The following is a 27,165-nucleotide window of genomic DNA, read 5'->3' on the forward strand; positions in this document are numbered from 1 at the left end:
TTTAGCTTCATATTTGCTAGGGTATAAACACAATTAGAATAAGGCATACAAAGGGCTTCCAGCAACATCTTGTATCTTGTTGCACCTGAGACATCATCATGCCCATCATCTTATAAGGCATTTTTCCCTATTATCAGAAAAGCAAATCTAAGCTAACAATAAAGTCTCTGAGAATCCTCTGACATCTGAAACAATGAGAATTTGCTTCGACGACGTCTCTCTTTGTACAGAGCTGAGCAGAACTTTTTAATTTACCACAGATTATAAAATCTGATTTTTATATGAAGTATGTGCATCTGTCTGGTCCAAAACATTTGTATGGCACATAGAAACTTATATTTAACCTTTATCTTTATTTCAACAAAAGTAAATTTAATTCCACCTTTCATCAGAAAAATCTGAGATAATCAATGCAAAAGCCATTTCCGCAATTATTCACTTTGTCCTTCACTAACCTATATGAACAAACTGTGTCTGGGCTATATTTTCTAAGTATTCCAACACTGCTATTTCAGCTGGCTTCATATTAATGGTAAACCCTCCACGGAGTGGAGGACAAACCCCCTCAGAATGAAAGTTCAGCTCTGATATACTGAGCAACTGGACACATCCATATACACAAAAAATTTTGGCAAAGGACAACAGAAATGGAGGAACTGAGGTGTGGAAAAGCTGTTAACCATTCCACTCACAGGCAATAGGGAGAACAGAGAATTAGCGACTTTCTCCAACATGTGGGTCCTGTTCTGATTCTCCGTAACATCCTTCCACGCCCCCAGCAGCACAATGCAGAAGAGGAGGAGCCTAATCCCACTATAATGCCACTAAAGACTGACTAGTGCTCATTTTCAAGGAAGTCATGGTACATTTCCTCAGCTGTAATTCATCCTTCTTCCCACACTTCAGAGAAAGGAGGTTTTATTAAGTAGCATTTTCAATTACGACAGACGTGAATCCAGGAGAAAGGCCTGTACTTGCATTCAGCTTTTTAAAAGACAAAACAGTGACTGGTAAGTACAAGTATTATTATACAAGAAATCAAGTCACTCAAACCCTCTTCATTGTGAAGAGTGTTGAGACTAGGAAGGTTCACAGAACACTGAGAATGGGAAAAGGATCAAAAGCAATGTTCAAGGCATACACAAACTGAAGAAATAGGTGCTTTGAAGTCTATACTTTTGTTTTCCTCCCTTTACAAGTCTATACTATGATATGGAGATAAAAGCCAGTGTGTGTGGGGAAGGTCTTCACCCAGTACTTTTTCTAAATTAAGTTCCACAGTTTTGTTTTTGTTAAAAAAGTCATTTATAATTTAATACCTGTTTCAGATTCTCAGATCTGTGGTGCTGTTAACATTGCACTTAATTGGCATTATCCATTTTTAAAAAGAAATTAAAAAGCAGCTCTGAACTTTGCTTCTGAGATGGAAGCACTGTCTCTGAACCAACAATGATTCCTGTCACTCTTGCTTTGCATCTTTCAAGGCCTGAAGTCTTTCTAAAAGGGGTGGATGGGAGTAATGCCACATTGAAAAGATCCAGTCAGAAACAGGGAATCCTAAATTATCTTTGTTTAGCTTGATCAAAGCAGAATATAGGTCTTTAGCTTTCCCAAGTTCCTTGGCAAATGCATCTGCTTGAAACTCAAATCGTCGGCTTAATACAGTCAAACAAAATGAGAGAACCTGTGGAGAGAAATATATTAAAAATTATTTTTAAATTCAGCTATCTGCAAGTTCCTCACAGTATCAGTAAGTACACCTGTATCTTCCTTCCCACATCCCACACATCACTGTGGCTGCAGAATGATCTCACTAAGGTTTATCCAGGCCACACATGAAACTGGGAGTCTTACCCAACATGGAACACTAAGCCTGCTTACTAAAATGGATATACCAGAGAGAGCCCTAGAAACTTCAAACTTTCCTCTCCAGTCAAAATAAAATCATTATTTAAATAGGATGATACTTCAGCATCTATGTCTTGAAAACAATTTACCTCATTGTAAGGTGAAAAAATGAACTGGAAAATAATCATCAAGCCTATCAGGGTAGGCTGGGTGTCATAGAAACCAAATGCAGCAAAGAGTTCTTTTCGGCCAATTAACACAGCAAACAAGAAGAAGCAGAGGAAGGAATTCATCTACAGAAAGGAAACAACATTCTTGATTAAGATGAGTTTTTCATCTAAGTCTAAAACATGGCCTATTCATATTACAGATTTGCAAAAAAAAAAAAAAAAAAGGCTGTGAACTTGGAGAAAAGAAGGGTGAGCAATACCTGGAACAAGACAGATCTACACCAAAGCATATAGTAGACTGCTGATAGTAATTTAACAGAAGACACATAGCTGTGCCTTGCAAATAGAACAATTTGAAGTAACAGGTTTGGGGGAGGAATTCCCTTGTATTGTGCAATCCCAGAGGCATATGCATGAGTAAACAGACCATCAGGCTCCTTTTCTTCAAAGGGGAGGTTGGGCAGTCTCTGGAGGTTCCATCAGTGTTCGCCCCCATTCAGGCATGCACCAAAAATGGCACAATAAAGTTATTTACCAATAATCAATGCACAAGGTACAAGAATATAAGTAAGAATGCCCTCCTGTGTCAGATTTCATAAACCTCAATCACATCCCTTCTCAGCCCTCCAAGGAACAAGACTGATAGAAAGTCTCAGACACATAGCCTTCTCAGAGATAATGACAAACACATAAAAAAAAAAAAATGTAGGCTGGGAGACAGGATACATCCAATCCTGTCCCTAGCACAGGGATGGAAACAGACCTTCAGAGAAGGCCCTGAGATTCAAACAGACAAGGAAGAAGTGTTACAGAGCAAGAAAAATGTGTTCCAACTTCAGGAAGCTGCCAAGATGAATTAAAATGGCAGCAGACATGCTTTCTTAGATGCTTTCTACCAACCAGATGGAGCAAGGAGGGGACAGAAAGGTTAGTGCATGTTCACTGTAGGTACAGCAAAGAAAAAAAACAAACCAACTTTCTGTCACAGAGCATAAGTATATTGTGTGAATGTACACTTACAAATCTGGAAGCAGGCATTTGGAAACAGCAATAATTACAGAATGCTCTAGGAAAACCACCAGTTTATCATAACTTACCTGGCTGATAATAATATTTTTGACAGTGTGACCTAGTTTCCAGTGACCCAATTCATGACCAAGTACAGCCAGAACTTCTTCATTTTTACATCCTTGTTTCTTATTCTGAGGGAATAACAAAGGAGAAGTAATATCAGGTATGACTGAACACAACTGAATAAATTTCTTACTTATTAGTTTGTTTTTTCCTAGGTCACTTAAGTGTCCCTAGATCAGGCTGTTCCCTTCTACCAGCAGATACACACATATAGTTTTTTATTAAGCCTTTTTCAAGAAGATACTTGCAAAAAAATAAACTTTTAAGTTCAACAAGATTTCTACCATGATGTGGTGTTCTCTTACTTCTATGTATGCAGACATGCCTATGCAAACATGGAAGAACGCTGGAAGATTTGCCTTCCAAACTGTCTCCTACCACCCCTTGATCTCATCCTGTTTCCTTACTCAAGAAAAGGCATTACAATGGAAGCAGACATTCAGAGCCACAGAATTTCACCAGAGAATTGAGAGCAAAGTCTTCTCCCTACTTCCTTCAACACTCAGCATGTAGCCTCCCTCCACTACTGTTCCTTTAAAAACGAATGACAACATCCCTGTCCTCTGCAACAAATGCTATGACATGCCTTAAAGCTATCATTAGGAAAGATGGACATCTGTACCTTCAAAGGTACATTAGCAAGTCAGAAGCAAGCATGTGGGCTTGTGTACTGAGAACATAGCTGAAGAACCTGTTGAAATGGAACAAATGATTTTCATTATGACTAGAGCAGGTGAGCTCAAGATCCCCTCCTCTCATCACCCACTTCTGCAGTATGCCATACCAAACTGTGGATGAAGAGAATTACACCACCAAACACAGTTACAGGAAACAGAAGCTGGACTGAACAACAATCTATGCATCGGCCTAACCCTAGGCTGCATGAGGCAATTCTTTCTTCTCAGAATCACTCTTTCAGGCTCTTCAGAAAGTATTCCATCATTTTTAACCATCCCTACACTCTCCTGAAGCCACAAAAGCTGTTACAGCAGACTCTTGATGTGCAGCTGCACATCAACGGAAAGGACAATGAAAGGCCATCATCCTGTCCTTGACCAGGGCAGGAGAGGATACACATGTGCAATCTGTGTGTGCGCACATGTGCCTCTTACACCAAAATTCTTGTGTGTAGTAAAAGGCACACAAATGACACACTGAGAGTCAACAGCATTTCCTTCAAAGGGAAGCTTCTGTGTGGCAGTCCCAAGAGAAGGCACATGAGCTAAAACCCTGAAGAGGTCCCTTATTCAAACAATTATGAGGAAGACCTTTTTTTTTACCTGCTGGGAACCCATGTTTTGCTAAAGCCCCTGTGGATTTCTACGGTCTCTTTGCTGCTATCTGCACCACTCTGCCTCAGAAATTCCAATTAGCAGCTCAGGGATACTTCAGTGTTGAAATCATTAGGATTTGGGTTTTAGCATCTCACTCACAACCTTTAAAATACATTAAGAAAACACAAGGAAATATCTCACCAAGAAGTTTATGTAAATAACATGATGAAAAACAAAGATGAACTCACTTTGGTTTTAGACTTTGTCTCTTCATTTTCACCATCTTCTCCTTCTGCTGGCTCTTTGTTCAATGCAGAATAATCTTCCAGGAGGGTGTCGAAGAGTACTATCCGCTTATTCTTGAAGAATCCATAGAAATAAGCATTGCTATGAGAAGAACGCTTAGAACCTGATGGGGAAAATTTACATTAAAGACCATGATCTGAATAATCCCATGTGCTGAAGACTATGCAATATTACATAGAACAGATTCTTCCAAAGGAATTCTCAAAGTCCGCAAATGAACGTTATCAAACTCAAGCAAATGAGTTTGCAGGTTGAAGCATATTTTAAAATGATCTAAGTAATGATGATCTCATTTACTGACTCCAATAGAGAAATAATTTTTTTCATCTGTAACATGTAATCACTAAAAACATAAGAGCAGTCATGTGAAGATCTAATATCCTTAAGAAAAGCAATTTATATTGCAATTTCAGGTTCAGAGTAGAAAGATCATTCTGCATAGAACATGTGCTACCCTCCTGGCAAAGGACCTGTGATGAATACGTTTAGAATTCTTTCAGTGTGCCAGCAAAGATGATTCGAAACAGATAAGGATGAAGATGTTAGATAAGGAGAAGATGAAGAGATGAACTACAGATATTGGGCAGTCCCTCAAAATTATTTTTGTTTGAAATAGGCAATTTTTTACAGCTACTTTTATCTAGATCAGGTGAATCATGTTTCTAATATCAATATACCTGGGGCCAAGAAACTCATCTCTTTCCATGGAACATGGACTGTTTCAGTTGATTAAAAAGCTGTCTAGATCAAAGCAACTGTTAGAACTTTCCCTATTTTTGCTTATGGACAGGAGCTGTTGCAACATCAGGACTGAAAGAGGTCTCTATGAAAGAAGAGGTGGATTGCTCTGGTTTTTGCAGCAAAAGATAAGATACTTCAAATTGAAGGCGTTTGCCTTCAACTCTCACTATAAATGTGTGAGCTGCATAAATTCCTTAGGGCACAAAATATCCATTGTTCCATTGCAAGCCAACCCATGGCATGGTCATGGTAACCTCAGCACCAAACCAAGACAGATCAACAGAGGAAGAGGCTGGTCAGAGTGTGAAGCCTCAGCATCCAGTCCTTTCTCAGTGAAGAAATCTGAACAGCCACACGGTAGCAATGTTCCCTTTCATCTGCGTATCATAAAAAACTTCATCCTCCACTAAGTGTTGGTAGAGAAGGTGCCTTTGTAATCTGCCTGTTACAGAATGAACCCTGAAATTAAAGGACTTGGTTGCACATGTTACTAAGAAGTCAGTTCTGGAGTGGGAAGAGCCACGACAGAGTCCAAAACCACTGGCAAAAAGATGTTCACACATCCAGTCCCCCATGTGAGAAGGGAATGGTGCTGGCTCAACACTCTTAAGGATGCCAGGAAAGAAAATGGGGTTTTGGCAGCCTCCCTCCACTGCAGATCACTGCCACTAAATGCAGGCATGCTGAAGAAGGCAATGCAGTAGTACACTACACAGGTGCCAGAGTACCAACAATAGGCTCATAGGACTTACACCATGGTTAAAAGCTAGGATACAGCCAGCAGTGCATATGGGAAAAATGTCCGTATTTGGCAAGCCTTTGTACTGACTCTCAAGCTTGAAAAGCTTCAACTTCACTAGGAAAGAGAGGAGTTTCTTGGGCCCCAAGTATATCAATAGTAGTGGTTCCTGGCTGCACTGAGGCAGAGCACTGGCTGGATTTGGCCAGCCCAAAGTTTTGAAAGCCACAGCTTCCAGGCCAGACAAAGCCTTCATCACCCTCTCTTACAGCAAAATTCTACCATTTCAGCTCCTTATGACATCTTATACTGCTTTCACCAAGGCAATAAAAACACCTTTGATCCTCACAAAACCAAAACAAAATTTGGGAATGTCCCTGAAATCAAGTTCGGAAGGAAGCAAAATCAGTTACTGTGGAAATGTCAAACAGTAAAGTGCTCCATGACATGGAAGTGGAGAGGAAGTGACATGGCAGCTGGCATGCTCCATATTATATTCCACGTCCTAAGAAAGGAGGATGAGAAATTCATTACTAGAAAGTGAAAAAATTACAGTCTTAAGTAAAAGGTATGAGTCCATCCAGCCATACCATAAGAAACTGTCCGTGTGAACACTCTAAGAAGAAATAGGTGTTTTTAGCTTTCATAACTTTTTCAACTATTTCACCAAGGACTTTGAGACAATTAATGCTAAACTGGGACTAGAAAAGATAAAAAACTCTTTTCCCTCTGGTTTAAAGTTCTAAAATTGGAATCTTGATTGCTGCTTCCATTTCTGACTGTGCTATGTATTTCCATTCCACAGAGCCAAGACAATGCTTCCACTGAGATGCTGAGATAAGGCTGTACATTCAGCTTCACTTTTCTGGCCTCAAGTCAAAAAAAGGAAAATGGTACAGCCATTAACAAGTATTACAATAGCTGAGGAATATAAGCAACTGCCCTACTACAGCATCCACAATCAAAGCTAAAAGTCCACAAATTCAAAATTACGAAGTCTTTTTATTAAAAAAATCTCACCTTCAACAACATACACCTTCGTCAATGGGAAGTCAATGCTCTTTGCCATTGTTTCAATTTGTTGCTTGAGCTCTCCCTCAGGAAGCGGAATGAATTTATCAAACAAAGGTGCAATATAGTCTGCATAGATTGTAACAAGCACCTGCAAACACATACAGATATTAAAAACAAGGCATACAAATGTGTTTAGTACTAAAGGTGGAGCATGAGTAGGTACAAAAAGAGGGCACGATTTCAGAAAAAACACTTGATAAGGCAGAGCCCTATACGAAGTGTGACCTATAGCAATGCTCTCTATGGGTCATCCCATCTACAAAGACAACTACTTAGTCTGTTGACAGTCAGCAATTCAACAGCAAGATGGGGGTGGGGGCAGGTTAATCTACAATCTACAGTCCTCAGCAGAATTACTGTAAACAGTGCTTTTGCTCTGAGGGATCAAACCCCAGAAGGCAGTGCCACTAGGACAGCTGGTAGCAGTGGTCTTTTCAGTGACAGGCTGTCACTCTCACCCATTTCACCGATACTGGAAAGCTCTGAAGTGTTTCATAATGAGCAGCAGAGCCAACTGAACCAGGAGATAGTCCCACTTCTTCAAATTCCTGCTAACTTGCAAAGCCACAGCCTAAAACAGGCAAGAAATTTCATGTCCCCTATTTCCTTCGCCTTCTCCCAGTTGTATGTAGGGCTAAGGAACTGCCTGATGCCTCTGGCCCACAGCAATTAACAGCCATGTCCCAAAAATCACTACAATGCACCTGCATCTCTTCAAACTGGCGGCAGATGCAGCCCAGATGAGAAAGCCACGAGTGGAATAACATTGTGATGGGAATGTAACCAGACGTAACCAAAATGATTAGTTCATTCTTTTGTAACTAAGCAACATCGAGATAGGAACAGGGTAGACAATACTTTAATGTTGTGTTTGTACATCTATGGCTATGGATACGCTACTATGCCCAAAGACAACTGGACGAGGAGTAGCACGGACATGCTGCTATGTTCCCAGTACAGCCCCAGCCCATCTTGACAAGGAGTCGAGGGTAGTTAGAATAATTGGTTTGTGCTAAGGGTGCCAAATCATTGTTAGGGACCACGCACCATGAAAAAGGGAAGCAAGTTACCTAAGCAAGGTGGGATTGCGCATGTCCAGAAGAAGGGGTCAACTAAAGGACACACCTGTACGGCCACCAAGGACCACCAGAGACCCCCACAGAAGCCCCTTGGAGCTCAAGGACACATGCGTAATGACCACGCAAATATGATAATTAGTTCCAGGAAATATAATGACTATGTATGGTCATTCCGGGAAATTTGATGCATATGTATGTAATTGGACAATATAAGTTTTGGCTGATGTAACCTGTGGTATGCACGCTAGGTGGAACGATCCCCCGTGCATCTGGCGCTGTAATAAAGAATGCCTGCTTCTTAATACTACATTGGTGTTAAGGAGTTTGATTCCCGATTTCGGTGACAGGAAGGAAAGCTGAACTGCCTTCCCTCACACTCTGGACCTTCACAAAGTGATTTTTATTTATTTATTTTAAAGGAAAGGACTGCAGAAAAGTTTAAATTCTGGTTAGCAAAAAAGGAACAGAACATGAGAGGCAAATGAACATCAACATTAACTTTGAAGTTATCTTGACAGGTTTTTTTCCCCACTCAAAACAAGTACCTTGACTTTTGAAAGGGTCTGCACTGTTGAAAAAGTCCAGTGAAATCTATAACTAGGGAAACTGAATTTTCCAAAGTCACAGCAAGTTAGGGCATCAGTATGAAACACCACTAGAAAATAAAAGTTATTTTCATTACTGTAGCTGTTAAGACAAGGGTTTAAATCTCTGCGGATATTTTTCAACAAGTGCAGGAGGGTATTTTATAGAGCAGAAATCAGCTGTCTCTTTCAGACCAGACAAGTGTCTCAGACCATGTAGTATGTGTGGACTAATTTTAAGTTTTTATCTCTGATCTTTATGTAATCCCTTGATATCAGCAGGCATAACAGACTAATAGAAGGATGCAACTCTAACTATGACTACACAGTTATGGAATGTGATTACAACTGGAATTTTTCCCTAAACCGAACTCTGAAGGGTAAATCTAACACCTCTTAAGGTTATTTTGCATGTCAAAGACTGTTCAAACCCATACATTAAGGCCTCAAACCATGATCAACACCCTGTAAAGCTGCAGTGACATTGCAAGACACCTAAAAAGCACCAATTGTCTGGGTGTGCACTTACCCCTCAGGAAAAAAGAAAAAGAAGGGTGTGGGGGGGTGGGGGGGTAGGGGGAAGAGTGAGCCACTCAGGCTTGCTACATAATCTTTCAGTATGGAAGTCTGTAGCTCTGACAGGACACGTTTTATTTTCCAGCTTTGGTTGTGTAAACGATAGGCCAACCCATGTTTTTATCAGTTTCTAAAGTAGCTGTAAAATCTCAGGGAAAAAAAATCTACATGGACAGCTCAATTGGAAGGGGCAGGCAAAGCAAAAACAAAATACTAGTTTGTGATAGGAAAGTGATAGAGAACGAAATGTGGTATCAGCTGAATACGTTCTGGTTCTCACCTTGAAATTTAGTGTTAGGTACTATTCACCTACATCTCTTCTTTCTACTAAACTTGCTTGATAAAAGATTATAAAATGGACACTCAGAAAGTTTCTCATATGAGATCACACAACATTTTTACAATATATATTTTAAAGAAAAGACAGCAAGAATAAAAGCAGTCAAATGACTGGTATAAAGGAAGCTAAGGAAAAAAAAAATTCACTTTTGATATACAAATGAGGGCAGGCCAGTTCAGAAAATCCTGTATCTTCTTTCAATCCTGAAACTACCAGTTCTTTGAAAATTTCAGCTTAATCCTTCCATGAAAAAGGAAATCTTTAAAGCCTTTAAGACTAAAGACTTTAAATATGAACTGGATATCAAATGAGGAACTAACATCTCCCCAATTTTGTAAATAATAAGGCTACTATACTAGAATAATCTGTAACTATGGACTGTTTCACTCAGGTTGACAGAGCAGTAGCTCAAATGCTGAATTATGATTTAAGAGTATACTGCTGATCAAAGGTTGAAAGAAAAAGAACAATTCTTTAAGAAGTACTGATCACAGTCTGCACAAATCTTTCTGTAACAGTAATTTCAATACACGTGAACTGACATTTTTGAGACCTAACACTGACTTTTCAGAATACATTCAGAGACAAAAAAAGGGAAGATGTCAGAGCAGAAGGACACCTGGACCACAGAAAGCAGGAGCCAGGACAACAAAACAACAGGAAACACTGTATAATTAAGCCAACAAACAAACAAAAAAAGCTTGAAAGAACTCAAAGTAGTAATTGTAAGCTAGACTTACCACATAAGTGGGGCACTTCTGCTACTATACTATTGTCATCGAGTTCCTCAGAAACACATCACTAGTCACTGCACTATGGCAGAATTAGTGGCCATACAGAAATCCACTAATCCACACAGGTTTTACTTCAGTTACATGTTAGGCATTAGTGAAGCAAAAATACAAGCAAGCAACAAACACAATTCAGATAATGAGATCTGCATGCCATAAACACAGGATCATGAAAAGACTTTGCAGTCATGGTTTAAACTGAGCCACAATTCCTTCCATGTTGCCATGTCTGAGAAAGTCAATGAAGCTACTGGATATGTAAGTGGGAAATCAGATTTTCCTGCGTTAATTGCAATGGCCTCCCATGTAGCATTATGATCACATTCTTGTACAAATGTGGCCAGCCAATGCCTGTACTTTAGAAAGGAAGGTGACAAATAGAAAGTCCAAGAAAGCTATAAAAGTGAGCTGAATCTAGAAGCAGTGCAGAGAAGAAAAAAAAAAAAAAGGCAACACTTACTTAAGTCATGAAAGAGAAGCTTAAGAAAGAAAACAATCATGATTTCCTACTCAGGTATTCCTAAAAATTTTCTTGATGATGCACTCCAGTTCAACCAGAAAGTCTGAACTTGACACAAGAATTAGGGATTGATGACCCAAATCCTGAACAAGTACGCTGAGAGCAAGACACACTGTTAAAGTTTGTAGACACTAAAATTCCTAGGAGATTTAGATTTTTCTCCATTTCCTTTCAGTTATGTTTTTAAACCTCAGCACACTGAGCCATGCAAGTAAGCTAGCATTTGGAAGAAACTCAAACGTATTTTCATACTCACCAAGGAAACAACTAATGTGAAGAGCCAGGCATAGATGAAGAAGTAGTCTCCCCCTATTTTAATAATGTAAAGCAGAAGGGATGTCACTGGCAACAGAATACACTGAGTCACGATAAACTTCTTGATAGCATCCTTAAAAAAAAATCCCAGTGTCTGTAAAGAAAGGATATCAGTGATATTTTAAATGTAAATATTGATGTGCCGCAGTGGTTAATGAACTGATCCCTTCAGTGGATGCACAGAAACAAAATAAGACAAATAGCAAAACAGCAACACCAATGTGATAAGGAAATCAGAGTCAGTTAAGAAAAGGTGGAAGAACCTTTTCACCTCCTCTCCTGGTAGCTGTGGCTCTTCACATCCACACAGACTCCAAGCCCATGCAGATGCATTCTTCCTTAGTAAGATCTGACCCAAGCCCTTATTTTGTGTGGTACATATATTCTTCATTAAAGGAGCAAAGAAAAATTGAAGTTTATTTGTCCCTTAATTCCTTTACCAATCTATATCCTACACATTATGGGATTTTTAGAGAATAGGAAACTCTTAAAGAAACATAGCTACTGTAAAATATTGTCTTTGAACAGTTGCCTCCATTCATCTTAACTTTCAGTTACCACTAAGCTGATTGTCTTAACTGGAAATATACAGAAGTCCTATTAAAGATTTTTAGATATATATTGGGCATTGTACTCCAAGCTTCCACTGACATGCAGTAACTACACATGCAGCCGTCTCAGGTTTTAAAATTAGCATAACTTTAACAGAAGCAATAGACATTTCAAAGGCCTCTACCTGAATGAATCTGATCTAGTGACTCTGCAACATGATTAGACACACAACTAGCTCTTTCAGGAATTGTTACTTCAGTTCTTACAGATATCTGCAAGGCACAGAAGTGAGGGGGTTATTATGTAAAGATCCTTCCCCACAAGGTTGTATTAAAAAGCCCATACTACGTTAAAGATATGAAACTCGTCTGGAAAGAAAAAAAATACTGGTGAAACAGATTTAAATAAAAACTAAGGATTTGGGGCAAGAATTTGGATAGATGTCTCAGACCTCCATGACTATAGGAAACACAAATCAGACATAAACCCACAATTTTAGGCTATTCTTTATGTAGACATATTCACTCTGGTCACACAGTGAGCACTGTGGTGATGTATTCTTGCTAAGCGACCATTAGTATCAGGAGTAACACAACTGTATAGACACATGCCCACACAAATGGAGCACTCCAGAAGACACTGTTCCTTCTCTGCCTTTAATATTCCCAGGTAGTGTGATCTACCTTTTCCAGCAAAACAGTTCTGTAACTAGAAAAGCAAGACTTGTGGCTGTCATTCACATTAAGCAGTACTTCATTCCTGAAAATGGTATGGAGAAGCATGAAAGAAACTCTGTGGGTCATCCTGGACAAAGGAAAAACTGTTTCTGTTTGATCAAGACTCTCAAACTGGCACAAGGCCAGGAGAGAAAACAAAATACACAACAGTGCTTTCCTCCTTTATTACGTCCTCAGCTCAGCCAGAAAAAGGCCTGTTATATAGCTTTTTCATTTCTTAGCTTAGTAAACAGCTGAAGAAACAGTCACTTAATATAACCTAAAATAACTCTTAACAGAAGCGTGCTGCCAGTGGTTTCCACTGGGCTCTCTGAAACTGTCAACTACAATCCATTGAGCTCAAGTTTTCATTTTAACTCTTTCTTTACTTCCAGCTCCACAATCTAGGAGGAGTAGACCTATAAAATTTCATGGTGTCTTTCATCTTTGCCCCACATCTTCCCTGCCTTCTAAGGCAGATGTGACTTCAAGAGAAATCCTCATTTTCAGCAAGCCGCTCCAATGGAAGAAAGTGTCTATCTGAAGATCATTTGAGAATCATTGCTAGAAATTCCAAAGTCTGGGCTGGTACCAGGTGTGAATTTGGCTCATTCACTAAAGGACCCAACCCATCAGTCTGAAATGAAAGATGGAGATTTGACTGTGTTTTTAAGACATTTGGTACCTCAAATTGGATTGCAGCTGGACTCAGCCTTCGGTTCTTGGCATGAGGACCACTGTGGTGAAAAAAACCTTGTAAAAGCCATCATGCAGGTAGCTCAATCAAGGTGTCAGTGCCAAGTCTTCCTTTTCTCATTTACTTAGGCACAATGCTTGCATTGACAACAGTGAAGCACCAAGAGAGCACAGCTCCAAGGAGAAAATGTTTGGAGGATATACACAGAATCCTCCTTACCCTCCCTAAAGCGTACAAAGAAACCACATAGATTCTGCAAGCTCTCAAGACAGTTTTAAAGAAGCCCAAGCTGCTAAGTTGAGTATTTGACCCTCTGCTTCTTCTGCACAGAGGTAAGGCCTGATCAAGTCAAGCTCTCCACCCATCAGCTAATCTGGCAGTTTGCTCTAATTCTACTGCTTTACCAGTCCCAATACTGACAGTCTTTAGACTTTTGTGTCCAGGACATAAAGGGCTTGTAGATCTGGCACCAAGATGGAACTTACTCCTCACTAAGGTAGGAGAGACAATCAAGGTGCAGGCCTGATGCGACTACTCAGGATTGACATGAGAGTCAACAGTGAAAGATGGGTTTTGATGCGTATTTAAGGATTCTGAATGTCAAAAGGATGTCTAGGCTACGCCGGAGCATAAGCACATTGCAAGAATTAGGGCTTTGCCAGCCCTTACAATTTTTGAGGACTACGGAACAGAAGTGATAGTCAGAGAACAAACAAAATACATCAAATAGGTATTTCCCTGAATAAAAGATTGCTTGACTCATGTTCTGGAAACATGGGAACATTCCTTCCTCCCTTGATAGGAGCAGGACATTAGCCTGCCAGTATGCTCACTGTAAAGTCTGCAGAAGGGAAAGGGATCTCCAGGACTATGGATCAGAATCACCTAGCATATGAATAGCCATGTGCGCCATCATTCTGACAACGAGTATTTACTTGCTGGTGAGAGAAAAAAGTGTTTGTTAGAAGTTACACATATGTTTTTAGAAGCACAAGGTTTTTTTGTAAGACTAGAGAGCTATATGGAGTATAAAAAGAGTTCTGAGTTGGTCACAAGCTCAAGGCTTACGACTAACTAGAACAATCTTCAGATTTGCTTCCCAAAGACTGGAGCAGGAGCTGCCATTGGCACAGTATCCAAACATCGGGGCGGGGGGTGAACCAAACAAGCCTTGCAGTTTCCGGGAATACAGAGAGATGTCAAGGCAAAACTGTGCAGTGAGAATTTTCATAGCTGGGGTTTCCTGGAAAGAAAATAGTATGCCACTAAATAATTGATGTGAACCAAAATAATACAGGATGTGTCAGGATCTACGCACTTCTGTTTTAAAGATGATTGAGAGAGGGTACAAACTGGATCACTGCATACAGAGCTTTTTTTGTCACTTGTTTTCTTACTTGCTTTATAAAAAGGAATAAGAAACATCAATTTATCAATTTACCAGGAATATAATGAGTTTAGAAACAAACTGATGCCACTTCTTGAGGTCTAGCTCAGTCTTCCTGCCTCCATAGAAATGGAAAGATGAAACTGGCAAATACCCTTATTAAAATGAGCCAAACAGCTTTGTCCTGCATCTGCTACCCATCCAAATTTCATTCTACTGTAGAAAAAAACGTTCCTAGTAGACTTGGAACAGAAAGTACTGTAGACAACACTAGCTGGGTCCAAAGGCAGAAAACAAGTCTTATGCTCTGGCATGAAATGGCTAATGATGTGTCCCAGATTGAGGTTTCTCTCCCAAAAGGAAAATCTGATCCCATGAGAAACTGATACTGAAACAGGTTAAACTAAGTTGCTGAGAGAAATTAAGAAAGCCAGGGCTGATATTAAGCGAGTACCTAACAGAAGTGCAAATGAAGAGCTGAATTCTCTAATTTAGTAAAGGCTGATACAAGACATCAATAGGTGAAACAAAATGAGGAGGAAAGTAATTTCTCGGTTTTGTTTCATCTGTTCAGTGCCCGTGAATCAGAACTATCCCTGTCAAGCAGTGATCCAGACTTCTCAGGAAGGGCATGTGAAGGGCAAAGAATAGTCCATCCAAAAATGGAACAGCTGAGGTATGAAATGTTCTTTGTCCCACTGCTAGAATACACACTTCTCTTTGCTCAGAGGCACGGGCTCACACAAAGACATTCTGGTGCAGCATGGGTACTTCTGCAACAGTCACAAATGGTCATTGCTCTTATTTTTATGCAGTGTGAGTAGAAATGTTCCTAAAACTAATGATCTTTGGCACAGATATGGATATACCACTCTATCTAACCAACCATACCTACTGAAGACGTTAGGTCAGTATAAGTGCTATCTACAATACCTGTTGATTGAAGCCATGTTTCTCTTCTATGACAAATGTGTTATATAAACTCCATGGGAGACCAGTCATTGCACTGAAGAGTGTTGCAAGCAGCAGAAATACCAATGACTGAACAATCTAAAAAAAAAAAAAAAAAAAAAATCTGATATTTACTGACCTGTACTAACATTAATATTCTGGACATTAAAAATGGATTTTATGTCAGTGGTTTAACTGAAACTGGTTAGAAGATGGAGGTAGATAAATTCACAGAAATAAAAAAATCACATTTGTGATGATTAGATTACTGATCACTGGAATAGCTTACTATGTTAAAGAAAGAAAAAGATATACTGTTGAAACAGATTTAAATAAAAATTAAGGATTTGGGACAAGAATTTGGATAGATGCCTCATCCACAGCACAAAGAAAACATAAGCAGTAGCCTCAAATTTCTTACCCTTTAACTGTGCAGGAAGATCACATCTAGGATTAGTAAAAAGACAACACCCAAACAAAAAGCCCCCAAAAACCCAACGCATCACCTTGTTTGACCCAAGTAGCTTTGAGACTTGTATGTTTTTAACATACAAGACGATTTTAATTAGTAAGCTAATTTAAAAGTCATGTACTGTTATCAGTTCTTAGACTCACCCAATCACTGTGTTCACCAGAAAATATCTGTTATTTTTAATATATTGTACCTGTAGCTAAACCCCACTTTAAGTAAATGCAAGCTTAAAAATAAAAATTATTATAACAGTATAGTTCATGGACCAAACGTTTCACTAAAATTTAAAGACTGCTTACCTCATATTCTGGTCCAAACCCAGCACGACCAGAGATCTGACCAGACAGATTCCAAAGAAAAGGAATTCCTCCACAGAGGAGAATCATCTTGAAAACAAAAATACATACCAGAGGCAATATGAAACAGACTGTCATGTTATTCTACTAAAATTTCAGCACAATAAGGACCTTTTAAGGGTGAATGAGAAAAGTTTTATAATTAGGCTTTTTGTCCCCCTCTGACCTTAGCAGTGCATACAGAATGCCTGGAATATTTGGCAACGGTTCATTTTTACTTTACAGAGGTAAAGATCAGGTCAAGCTTTTTTTTTTTTTTTCTCCTGGGAAACACTAGCATATTTCCAAGCCTATTTACTGTAGACTTTGCTGCTGTATTGGCTTATACATTAATAGACATAATGTATATTATTCAGAAGACCTTAAAACTCATTTGCCCTGTGGTTGTATAACATGCCATCTCTAGGAGGGGTATGCAAGATTCAGCAACTTGACTACACTGGGACAGTGTCGCCTGTATTCCCTACCAAGAGAAAGGCATTCAGGATAAGGCTGTAATTTCACTTTTAGTATTAGTGCTGCTTCAACGATTTTAAGAAAGCTTCAAGCTCTCCTCCTTCCGCCTGCCTCGCAATGCCTCCTGCCATACTGATTGCTAAGGAACAGGGAGTGGACTACTCAGGACACACCATCATCAAAGAAATGCTTGAGGCAGAGCTATTGAAGCAAGTGCTAACTGTAGTTCAAGGCAGGGGCTAGTAGTGCTTTTTAAACAGCTTGACTTCCAAATGTTTCACATTTACTTTCTTAGCACGTGATGCATCACTACATATATAAAAATCAGTTTTCAAGTAGGCAGCCTTCCAGTATGGACAGTACTGGGTTTTTATTTACTTACTTATTTTTAAAAGGCTTACTCTTATAACCTAACTATTAGGGTGCATTTTGAGTGTCTGCAGGAGGTGGCAAGGACCAAAGCAAACTTGTTTCTGCTTTGCAGGCTACCTGCAAGTTTCAGAGCTTGAAATCCCAGAAGTACCAATCCCTGAACAAAGACAGCTATTAGCATGAAGTTGATACTACTTATTAGTTAAAAAGAAACCCACATAATTAATGGCTGAAATAAATCAAAGCATACTAGTAATTCTAATACAGCATCTCCCCTTCAATTAACTTCCTAGGTTAATGAATCATACTTCTACCTACTAAAAGCAAAATGTTGCGAACATCCAACTTCATAACCTTTGGCCAAAACAGCCTCTTTCAAGTTCAGGCAGTTCCCAAAGCCAATAAAGGATGCAGTTTACGCTCTAAGGAAGTGGCAAACCCAGATAGTAGAGGCCACCTCACTTTAGCTCTGCTGGAATCTGATAATCCCAGGACAGATTCTGAGACACAGCTCAACATCACAGAAAGGAGCAATAACTCATCACCACATATGTGTAGAGAAGCTGCTGCACATACCCTACACATCAGGGGTATCAGCTTGATTGTAGAATAGAATCATAGAATCATTTAGGTTGCAACAAACCTTTAAGATCATCAAGTCCAACTGCTAACCTAACACTGCCAAGGCTACAACTAAACCACGTCCCTAAGCATCACATCTACACGTCTTTTAAATACCTCCAGGATGGTGACTCAACCGCTTCCCTGTTCTAATGCTTGACAGCCCTTTCAGTGAAGGAATTTTTCCTAATATCCAGTCTAAACCTCCCCTGGAGCAACTTGAGGCCATTTCCTCTCGTCCTATCACTTGTTACCTGGGAGAAGACACTGACCCCCACCTCGCTACGACCTCCTTTCAGGTAGTTGTAGAGAGCGATAAGGTCTCCCCTCAGCCTCTGCTTCTCCAGGCTAAACAACCCCAGTTCCCTCAGCCGCTCCTCTAAGACTTGGTCTCCAGACCCCTCACTAGCTTTGTTGCTCTTCTTTGGACAGGCTCCAGCACCTCGATGTCTTTCTTGTAGTGAGGGGCCCAAAACTGAACACAGTATTCGAGGTGCAGCCTCACCAGTGCCGAGTACAGGGGCATGATCACTTCCCTACTCCTGCTGTCCACACTATTTCTGATACAAGCCAGGATGCTGTTGGCCTTCTTGGCCACCTGGGCACACTGGCGGCTCACATTCAGGCGACTGTCAGCCAGCACCCCCAGGTCCTTTTCCACTGGGCAGCTTTCCAGCCACTCTTCCCCAAGCCTGTAGCGTTGCATGGGGTTGCTGTGACCCAAGTGCAGGACCCAGCACCGAGCCTTGTTGTATCTCATACAGTTCACCTCAGGAATGAGCAATGTATGAAGAAGCTGTCTGAAATATAACAAGCAATAATGGCCTTAGTTACAACCATACCATTGCTGCAGCCTTCAGACCAGAAGTATTTTCCCTATTAGGAAACATACTGCAGCCATGACAGCGTAAGCGTATGCAGGGAAATGTTTGTACATTATGTCTTTTTTGTATTAGGTTGATCACAGTAAGTGGAACAAGCAGGCAGGTTTTTTTGGAAACACAAACTCTTCTTCAAGTCTGAAGTAAAGCCAGCAGACTTCAATACAACTGAGAACAAGTTCTCAAAATCTAAGATGTGTATCAAGTCTAGAGGTGTTAGCAGCAGCAGACGGAAGATTAGAGTGAGCTGGATACTCAGTGTCTCTGCTAAATCCATGGTACACAGCTGGAAGTTCTCAATGTTTCACAAGCTATTATCGCAAAAAATAATCACCCTAGTTCTCTGTCCCTACCATTTGGACTACTCCAAAGGTAATGACTACTTTATCCCTCAAAGTGCTCCAGCTGTTAACTAATTCAGCTCTGAACTTTATTCCAAGCTTGTATTGTGTTTTCAGTGTATAGTTGACATTACTGACCAGAAGCAGCTTTGTATGCCTCCAAGACTCTATTTTTTTTAGACCAGTTAGTGCAGCTGGGAAAGTGCTATTACCTAGATGTTTTTCTGATCTTTAAAACATACCAAAAAAAGGTACCATAAAGATGTTTTCTAACTCAGTTTTCCAAGAAAACCTCTTGTCCTGGGATGGCAATGGATTGGGGGGGTGGGGGGGGTGGAATTTCCATTCAAGTGTAATTTTCCCTTTGCAGGAACAAAATAATCAGAGAGACCTGAGGGTGTGCTTTCCTAGGGAGAAGGGAAGATAAGAAGTGTGTTGACAAGGAACACAATTTTAAAGGACAGGAATTCTAAACACAAGGGCAGTAGAGAGGACTAGCTGTGGAGATCTTCCAAAGCTCACAGCTGGCTATGATATAGTTCCCTTACATCATTCCAAATGGGACCTGAGTGTTCAACCACAAACACAAATTTTGCAACTTTAACATAAAATTCATCACAGAAACTCTACAAAGAGCAGCCTTTCAAAAGTCTATGGCAATGCTGCAAAAAGGAAGTGCCCAGCCAATGCCCAGCACCAAGAGAAGTAATGTAAAATGATCTACAGAACTTGATGAAGTAACCCTGCTGCAGTGGTGACTGGGTATCAGGGATACTATATGGTTGTAGATTATTTAGGTCTAGCTAAGCAAAACTTATATTAGTGGAGCCATAATGAAGAAATGAGATTTAGGAGCCACTGGACTTGCAAGCATTACCTTGCTTCCACAAAGCTCTGCAACCTCTGTAGCAAATCTGCAAATGCAGGCAAAGCTTGGACATCTAATAGCTTGCAGGCCCATTAGCAACCCTCCTGGGACAGCTCACTCCCAATCCCAAACTCAAGAAGTTCTGGGATACAGAATACCAAGAATACAACCCATCAAGCCCAAGTAGGAACACTAACTTCTTATTCAGAAGATGAAAACGACTGACAATACTAGTAGAATATGGGCATACAGTATCTCAGCTGACTGCTCTGAGACCTACTTATTCAGGCCAGTGCTCAATTAATTAGCTGGGAGCTTTACCTCACATAATCCATGTTTTTTTTCCTTGGCTTTTGTTCATCAGTGTCACTGCAACACAAAAAGCAGAGCACCGCAATCAAATTTGATAACAGCAGCAGCAGTTTGAGATGCAACCGTTCGCAGCTGTTTATCACCATTGCAGCTGAAACAATGGAACAACATATAAACTAAAATGCTTGACTTAATAACTGGTTTTGATTGCTGCTTAGGAAGCACCGCCATAGCCTGGGTTTTGTGGCCCAGTTGTGGAAGACAGCTGGATACAGTAATTTTTTTAACAGATCCATCAGCTGCCAAAATCATTGTGGACCTGTTATTACAGTAACAGGGACAGAATAGAAAGAAAAGGTCATGAGAGAAAGCAAAGGCTGTGCTTTTCCTACACAGGCACAATCACAGAATCACAGAATGGTTTGGTCAGAAGGGACCTTTAAAGATCACCTGGTCCAACCTCCCTCCCATGGGCATCTTTCACTAGATCAGGTTGCTCAAAGCTCCGTCCAACCTGACCTTGAACTCTTCCAACGATGGGAGCATCCACAACTTCTCTGGGCAACCTGTTCCAGTGCCTCACCACTCTCGTTGTAAAAAGATATGTTCCTTACGTCCAATCCTACCCTCTTTCAGTTTGAAACTGTCGCCCCTTGTCCTGTCACTACAGGCCTTGGTAAACAGTCTCTCTCCATCTTTTCTATAAGCCTCCTTTAAGTATTGGAAAGGCCACAAGAAGGTCTCCTCGGAGCCTTTTCTTCTCCAGGCTGAACCACCCCAACTCTCTCACTCTCTCTTCATAGGAGAGGTGTTTCAGCCCTCTGACCATTTTTGTGGCCCTCCTCTGGACCTGCTGTGACAGGTCCATATCTTTCTTGCAATGGAGACCCCAGAGTTGGACGCAGTACTCCAGGTGGGCTCTCACCAGAGCGAAGTAGAGGGGGAGAATCACCTCCCTCCACCTGCTGGTCACACTTCCTTTGATGCAGCCCAGGATACAGTTGGCTTTCTGGGCTGCAAGCACACATTGCCGGCTCACATCCAATTTTTCACCCACCAGTATCCCCAAGTCCTTCTCTGCAGGGCTGCTCTCAATCCATTCATCCCCCAGTCTGTACTGATACTGAGGATTGCCCCGACCCAGGTGCAGGACCTTGCACTTGGTCTTGTTGAACTTTGTGAGTTTTGCTCAGGCCCACTCCTCAAGCCTGTCAAGGTGGCCCTGGATGGCATCCCTTCCCTCTTGCGTATCAACTGCACCACTGAGCTTGGTGTCATCTGCAAACTTGCTGAGGGTGCACTCAGTCCCACTATCTATGTTGTTCATGAAGATATGAAGCAGCATTCATCCAAGTATGTACCCTTGAGGGACACCACTGGTTTCCACTTGGACACTGAGCCATTGGCTATAACTCTTTGGACGCAGCCATCCAGCCAGTTCTTTGTCCATCTAACAGTCCGTCTGTCAAACCCGTATCTCTCCAATTTAGCAGCTAGAATGTTGTGGGGGACCATAACACTAGTAGGCCTGGGTAAAGATAAGCACAGACTGCTGATACAGCTCTTTGTTTAGCAGGGCACTAAATTCAGTGGCAAAAGAGGCTCATTCCAATCATGTATATTTTCCTCAAAAACAACAAGGGAAGCTGTTTCGGCTAAAGCTCATGAAATCAAGAGAAAGCTTCAGAACCTTTTGACTTGTTGCACTTGCTAGGTAGTACCATCTCACCCTGTCGACTAATGCACTGTTGGAAGATAGCTTCATTTTTCAAATTAAATACTGCCTCTAAAGTCAGTCAAAAAAATAGAAGCTTTTCAAATTCACACAAAAATTGTCTTGAGTTCTACTCCGCATACCAAAAAGCCCAACAAGAATATAACAGCTACACTGACACATGTATAACAACATTTTTACAAGTTCATACAATATGAAACAATGTACAGGTTAGGCTGCACAAAAGAGATCAGGAAATGTGAAAGTTAAGAGGGGTCACAATTCTTAAGTACTGGTTTCACATTGTAGTTACACAGTTACATGACTTACACTATTTTACAACACTATTTTCATTATCTTTCATAATTGACCTTTTTGCTTCCTTAAGTTCATCATGTAGTAGATCATACTCTAATTATGTTTTGCAATGCCAGGCACTTCAGGATTGCTTTTTGACCCAGTTGTGCTGCTGATGAGCAGTGCATTTCAGCAGTAAGTGAAAAGGTTTCTCTAAAGACTGTTTGTATATCACACATGTAAATACTTTGTTCTAAGTCAATGGCTCTGGTTTTTCATATATGTGAACATTACTTGGCCAGTGTAATTGTTCTTATGCTTAAGTATCCACTGGTACTCTTCCTGTTCTCACAGGCTTTTCTTTCTACCTTCTACTTAAATTTTATCTAAAAATGAAAGTAGTTGCATCCCTCCAAACACAGAAAAAGGTCTGTATTTGTAACAATTTAAAATAATTCTAATGTTGCTTAATTATTTGGCAGTGGAAAACATAATAGGTCAGCTGTGCCACTAAAACATAATAATATAACATACGTTGTAGCTGTGCAGTATGACTCAGCACTGCACAGAGAAATTGTGTGCTGTCTGAATAATTCCTTCTTTTTATATGGCAAATACAGCCCCAAACAAGAAACACAGAATCCTAGGCCTTCCAAATTTCAGTGTTTGACGTAAGACGCCAGAATGCCAACAGTGCAGCTGCACGGGATCACTAAGAATCAAAGTATTTCACAGGTTAAGTACATGAAAGGTACCATATGAATGCTAGAGCAGCTCAGGTACTTACAGTGCCCTCAACCTCTGAATACAGGCCTGACCAAAAGCTGAAAGTACTTTTGTCCAGCTGATACAGACGAGATTTTTCAAATGTTTCTGAATCCATGATCTGTCCCAATTCCTGTGGTACATGTGTTGTTGTTCTATACACCCGTCTCTGAAAAATTGAAAAAGAAACTTAAAGTCCAATATTTTTAAGGAGATAAATAAGGCTTAAAAGTAACACATAACATGATCCCATGGGCCACTACAGAAAGGTTAGAAAAAAAAAAACAAACCACAAAATAACAAATATTCCTTAATTCCTGTTTTCTATCAAGTTCCAAATATAAAGCATAATTGTTATGTTATAACCAGAAACTGAGTTGCCTACTTATTAATTTATTTCCAATATAGTTACTATATAAAGATCACACAAACTCATTTTTCCACAGGATATGGCTTACTGCACTACAGTAACAACTAAGCAGAGTTTGAAACTAAACACCAGATCCTCCCATGCAACTTCACTTCAGAAAACGTATCTACGATGTGGCTGCATAAATGAGGTGCTATTTCATTTTCAGTTGAGAACTCACCACTTCAAAATTTTTAAAGACTAGAAGTCCTTATTCCAGCCACTGCCTTGTCTTGTTTCAGTATATTTATCCCTTCTGAAAGGAAAAGCTCCTACCCTTTGTCACTTCAGAATATACTCTTCCTCTGACCGGGGTATCGGGCTGCAGTCTCACAGACGGCTTAGCTGATCCAATGGCTCACAAGAGTATGCAGCATTGCTTCCTGCCCTCCTGGCAGCCTTCTCCCCAGCTGTGCGGGGTCCGGCTGGAATGGAGTTAATTTTTTCATAGCAGTCTGCATGGTGGTATGCTTTGCATTTGTGGCCAAAGCAGCGCTGATAACGCACCAGTGTTCTGGCTACTATTGAACAGTGTCAAGGCTTTCCGTCTCTTCCCCAGTGAGGAGGTTGGGGGTGGACAGCAGGCTGGGAGGCGACACAGCCAGGACAGCTGACCTGAGCTGACCAAAGAGATACTCCATGCTGTATAACGTTATACTCAGCAATAAAAACTGAAGTAGAGGAAGAAAGGGCGGGGGGGAGAGGGTTTGCTTTCCAAGGTGGCTGTTCCTTGGAGACTGGCCAGGCATCGTCCTGTTTGTGGGAGGTGGTGAGCAATTGCCTTTGCGGCTCTTACGGGTTCCCCCCCCCTTTCCTTCACTTATTAAACTGTCTTTACTTCGACTCATGAGTTTTCTCGGTTTTGCTCTTCCTGCTCTCTCACCTGTCCTCGGGGAGGAGGATCGAGCTGCTGGGTGGGTGTTGGGCTGCTGGTTACCCCACTGCACCCGCACTTTTCAGATCCTCCTAGGAACTCACCTAGCTCACTGACGTGACGGTGAGTGTCCCCAGCACCCCGCTAAAACAAGCGGAGTACAGTGCCTTGGCTCGTCTGAGGTAGTGCAGCCGGTCCACAGAAGATCAGCCGTGCTCCAGATCAGGAGCAAGTGTGAGCAGACGCAGGCCCCGAGTGGGGCAGGACCCCGCTCGGCAGAGCTCGGCTCGGCTGGGGCTCCGAACCCCCACACGGGGTGCACAGACGGACACGGCAAGTCCCTTCCCCTCTCGCAGCCTGCCGGCGGCAAACCACTTCCACCGACAGGTCGCGGGCGAGCAGGGCTGACACCGCGCCCCAGCGCCGCTGCCTCGGCCGCGACAGGGCCAAGCCGTCCCCGGGCAGGCGACAGACTAACCCGGCCCCCGCGCCGCTCCGCGCCCGGACCGCCGCCCACCGCCCCCCACGTGAGGCCGGGCCGCGCCGGGCCCGGCACAGCCCCCGGCCTGGTGGCGCCTGTTCCCGCCGGAGCCCCCGCCGACCTGCCGGTGCGCCAGGAAGGCCTCCCAGAGGTAGACGGCCCAGGAGAAGAGCAGCACAGAGCAGAAGATGCGCTTCTCGGCCGGCAGCTCTGCCCACAGCTCCCCGGGCAGCGCCATGGCCCCACGCTGCTCCCGCGCTTCCTTCCGCCGCCCGCGCTGCGGCGCCTCCTGGCGCCCGGAGGAGCCGCGGGAGAGGCGGGGCCGGGGCAGGCGGGCGGGGCGGGCCCGGAGGGCGGGCGGGCGGAGGAGCGGCGGCTCTGGCAGCGGGACCGGCCAGGGCTCCGTGTCAGCCCGCCCCTGCTAGCGCGGAGCTCCTCCGCCGCCCCGGGTAGCTCCGGCGCACGGAGCCCCGCCGCGGAGTAGGGCAGGGCAGGGCGGCGAGGGCGGCCTCCCCGCGGGAGCCGCGGGGTGGGCTCCTCTCCCCGGTGAGCAGCGGGAGGAGGAAAGGCGAGCACCCCGGTTGACGTCCCCGTCAGAAGCCCGCAGGACTGGGCCAAGTCTGCTGCTGGGAAAGCGTCGTGTGAGTGGAGGCCTGGCAAGGACACTCCCCGGGGTAGCCCTGGTGGACCCGCTGCTCCTGCGGGCACTTTGACAAGGCGGAGGAGAGCGGAGGAGAGCTGCCGGTAGCATCGGGAGGCATCGGCGGCAGCAAGGAGGGCACCGGCCAGCATGTTCATGCTGGATGCCTTACACTGCGCAGAAGCCTCTCCTGATGCTCAGGTCCAAAGATGCAGGGACTGATGTTACGGAAATTGCCTTCCCTAACTATTATATCAATCAGTCTTTATAGTATGAAAGTGTATTAACTTTGTTAATATATACATTAGTTCACTGCAATGCGATGAGGTAGAGGAATTTTACTAGAGACTTTAGTATTGTTCATGCTTAAGTAAAACAAACTAAAGGACAGCCCAGCCCTTGAAGTAAGGACTTACTTGGAGGCTTCTTGGAGGCTTAGAGCTGTCTATGAAGGATAAAGGATACCTGTGGACAACCCCTAAAACCCTCCCAGCATCATCTGGCGTAGTATCCCAGTACCATCTGGACATAAGTAACTCTAGCAAGACTGACTCCAGGGACATCTGGATCAATAGACAAGCAGCAAGAATGCTGCAGAAATAGAGTTGCTTTGCAAAGTTTTACTATGATTAGTAATCAGTATTATGGGTGTTAGTGACTCGTCAGATCGTCTTGTACCTGAACATTTGAAGGGTAAAAGAACCCTGTGTAAAACCACATTTGGGGTGCCCCAATTTGGCTGGGTCAAGCACCTCATAAGCACGGATAAATATTTACCCTTGTAATTCTATACTTTCCATCCTGATCTCTCCTCAGTTGGCACAGGCCACTTGCAAATTTTCATTAACACTGAGCTGTGGTGCTGAGCAAGCCATGGTTTCCCTGCTCTCCAGAGTGAATCTCAAGGCCCACTTGGAAACCCAACTGTAGCTGTGATCACAACAAATTTATTTCTTCTGGAGGCTGGCCAGGGCTGCAAGGCTGGGGCAAAGGATGTTGAGTGGCACAGCGTGAACAAGACCAGGTGAACAGTGATCCCTCCAAAGGAAAAGGCCCTTTAGGAGTTCTGACCCATCTGTGCAGCCATTCTGGCACCCCAGCCTCCAGTTTGACTCAGCCAAAGGGGATCATGTAGGTACCCAGAGACAGCAGTAGGCCAGGGCCCACTCAGTGATGTGCAGTACAGGCAGGAAAAAGTTTGTCTCCACATGACTCCAACCATGAGGACACACCTTGATCACGGTGGAGGAGGACACTGAGAAGATTTTTTTGTGGGCTTCCACATGCACCAGATGTCCTGAATCACAGAGAGAACATTGACAGTGTACACCAATAGGCCCACTCTGTGGAGCACCAACCCCATCATCTTCCTCCAGAAGAGGCAGAGGAGTGGCTTGATAGCAATGGAGTAGAATTGGTTGGGCAAGGGCAAACTTAATACAATTCCCAAATGAGTCTGATCAGCTAGGTCAATACAATTCTGAACTTGCCCAAGCACTTTCTAGCCACATG

At 42.3% G+C, this 27,165-nt stretch overlaps 1 protein-coding gene across 1 annotated transcript; it reads right to left on the minus strand.

Annotated features, from left to right (window-relative positions):
* Positions 1-486: 486 nt before the first annotated feature.
* ZMPSTE24 (zinc metallopeptidase STE24) lies at positions 487-25,309 on the minus strand. The gene is made up of 10 exons (XM_075522268.1): positions 25,135-25,309; positions 23,272-23,418; positions 16,566-16,652; positions 15,777-15,893; positions 11,433-11,585; positions 7,233-7,374; positions 4,675-4,835; positions 3,116-3,220; positions 1,998-2,141; positions 487-1,684 (listed from the first exon to the last, which is right to left on the minus strand). Exons 1-10 carry the CDS (start codon positions 25,249-25,251, stop codon positions 1,460-1,462), a joined length of 1,398 nt encoding a protein of 465 aa, XP_075378383.1. The 5' UTR covers positions 25,252-25,309; the 3' UTR covers positions 487-1,459.
* Positions 25,310-27,165: the final 1,856 nt, after the last annotated feature.

Source organism: Mycteria americana, chromosome 21 (genome assembly GCF_035582795.1).
Source record: "Mycteria americana isolate JAX WOST 10 ecotype Jacksonville Zoo and Gardens chromosome 21, USCA_MyAme_1.0, whole genome shotgun sequence".
Classification (NCBI taxonomy): domain Eukaryota; kingdom Metazoa; phylum Chordata; class Aves; order Ciconiiformes; family Ciconiidae; genus Mycteria; species Mycteria americana.

What these genes read in the sequence shown, in the direction of transcription:
- ZMPSTE24 (XM_075522268.1), bottom strand. Translation starts at nt 25,251, where the DNA reads ATGGCGCTGCCCGGGGAGCTGTGGGCAGAGCTGCCGGCCGAGAAGCGC. An exon ending in GAAGGTGTATGTTGTTGAAG is followed by an intron (nt 4,836 to 7,232) that starts GTGAGATTTTTT and finishes TTTCCCCATCAG; the next exon opens with GTTCTAAGCGTTCTTCTCAT. An exon ending in AGACAAAGTCTAAAACCAAA is followed by an intron (nt 3,221 to 4,674) that starts GTGAGTTCATCT and finishes TTATTCCCTCAG; the next exon opens with AATAAGAAACAAGGATGTAA.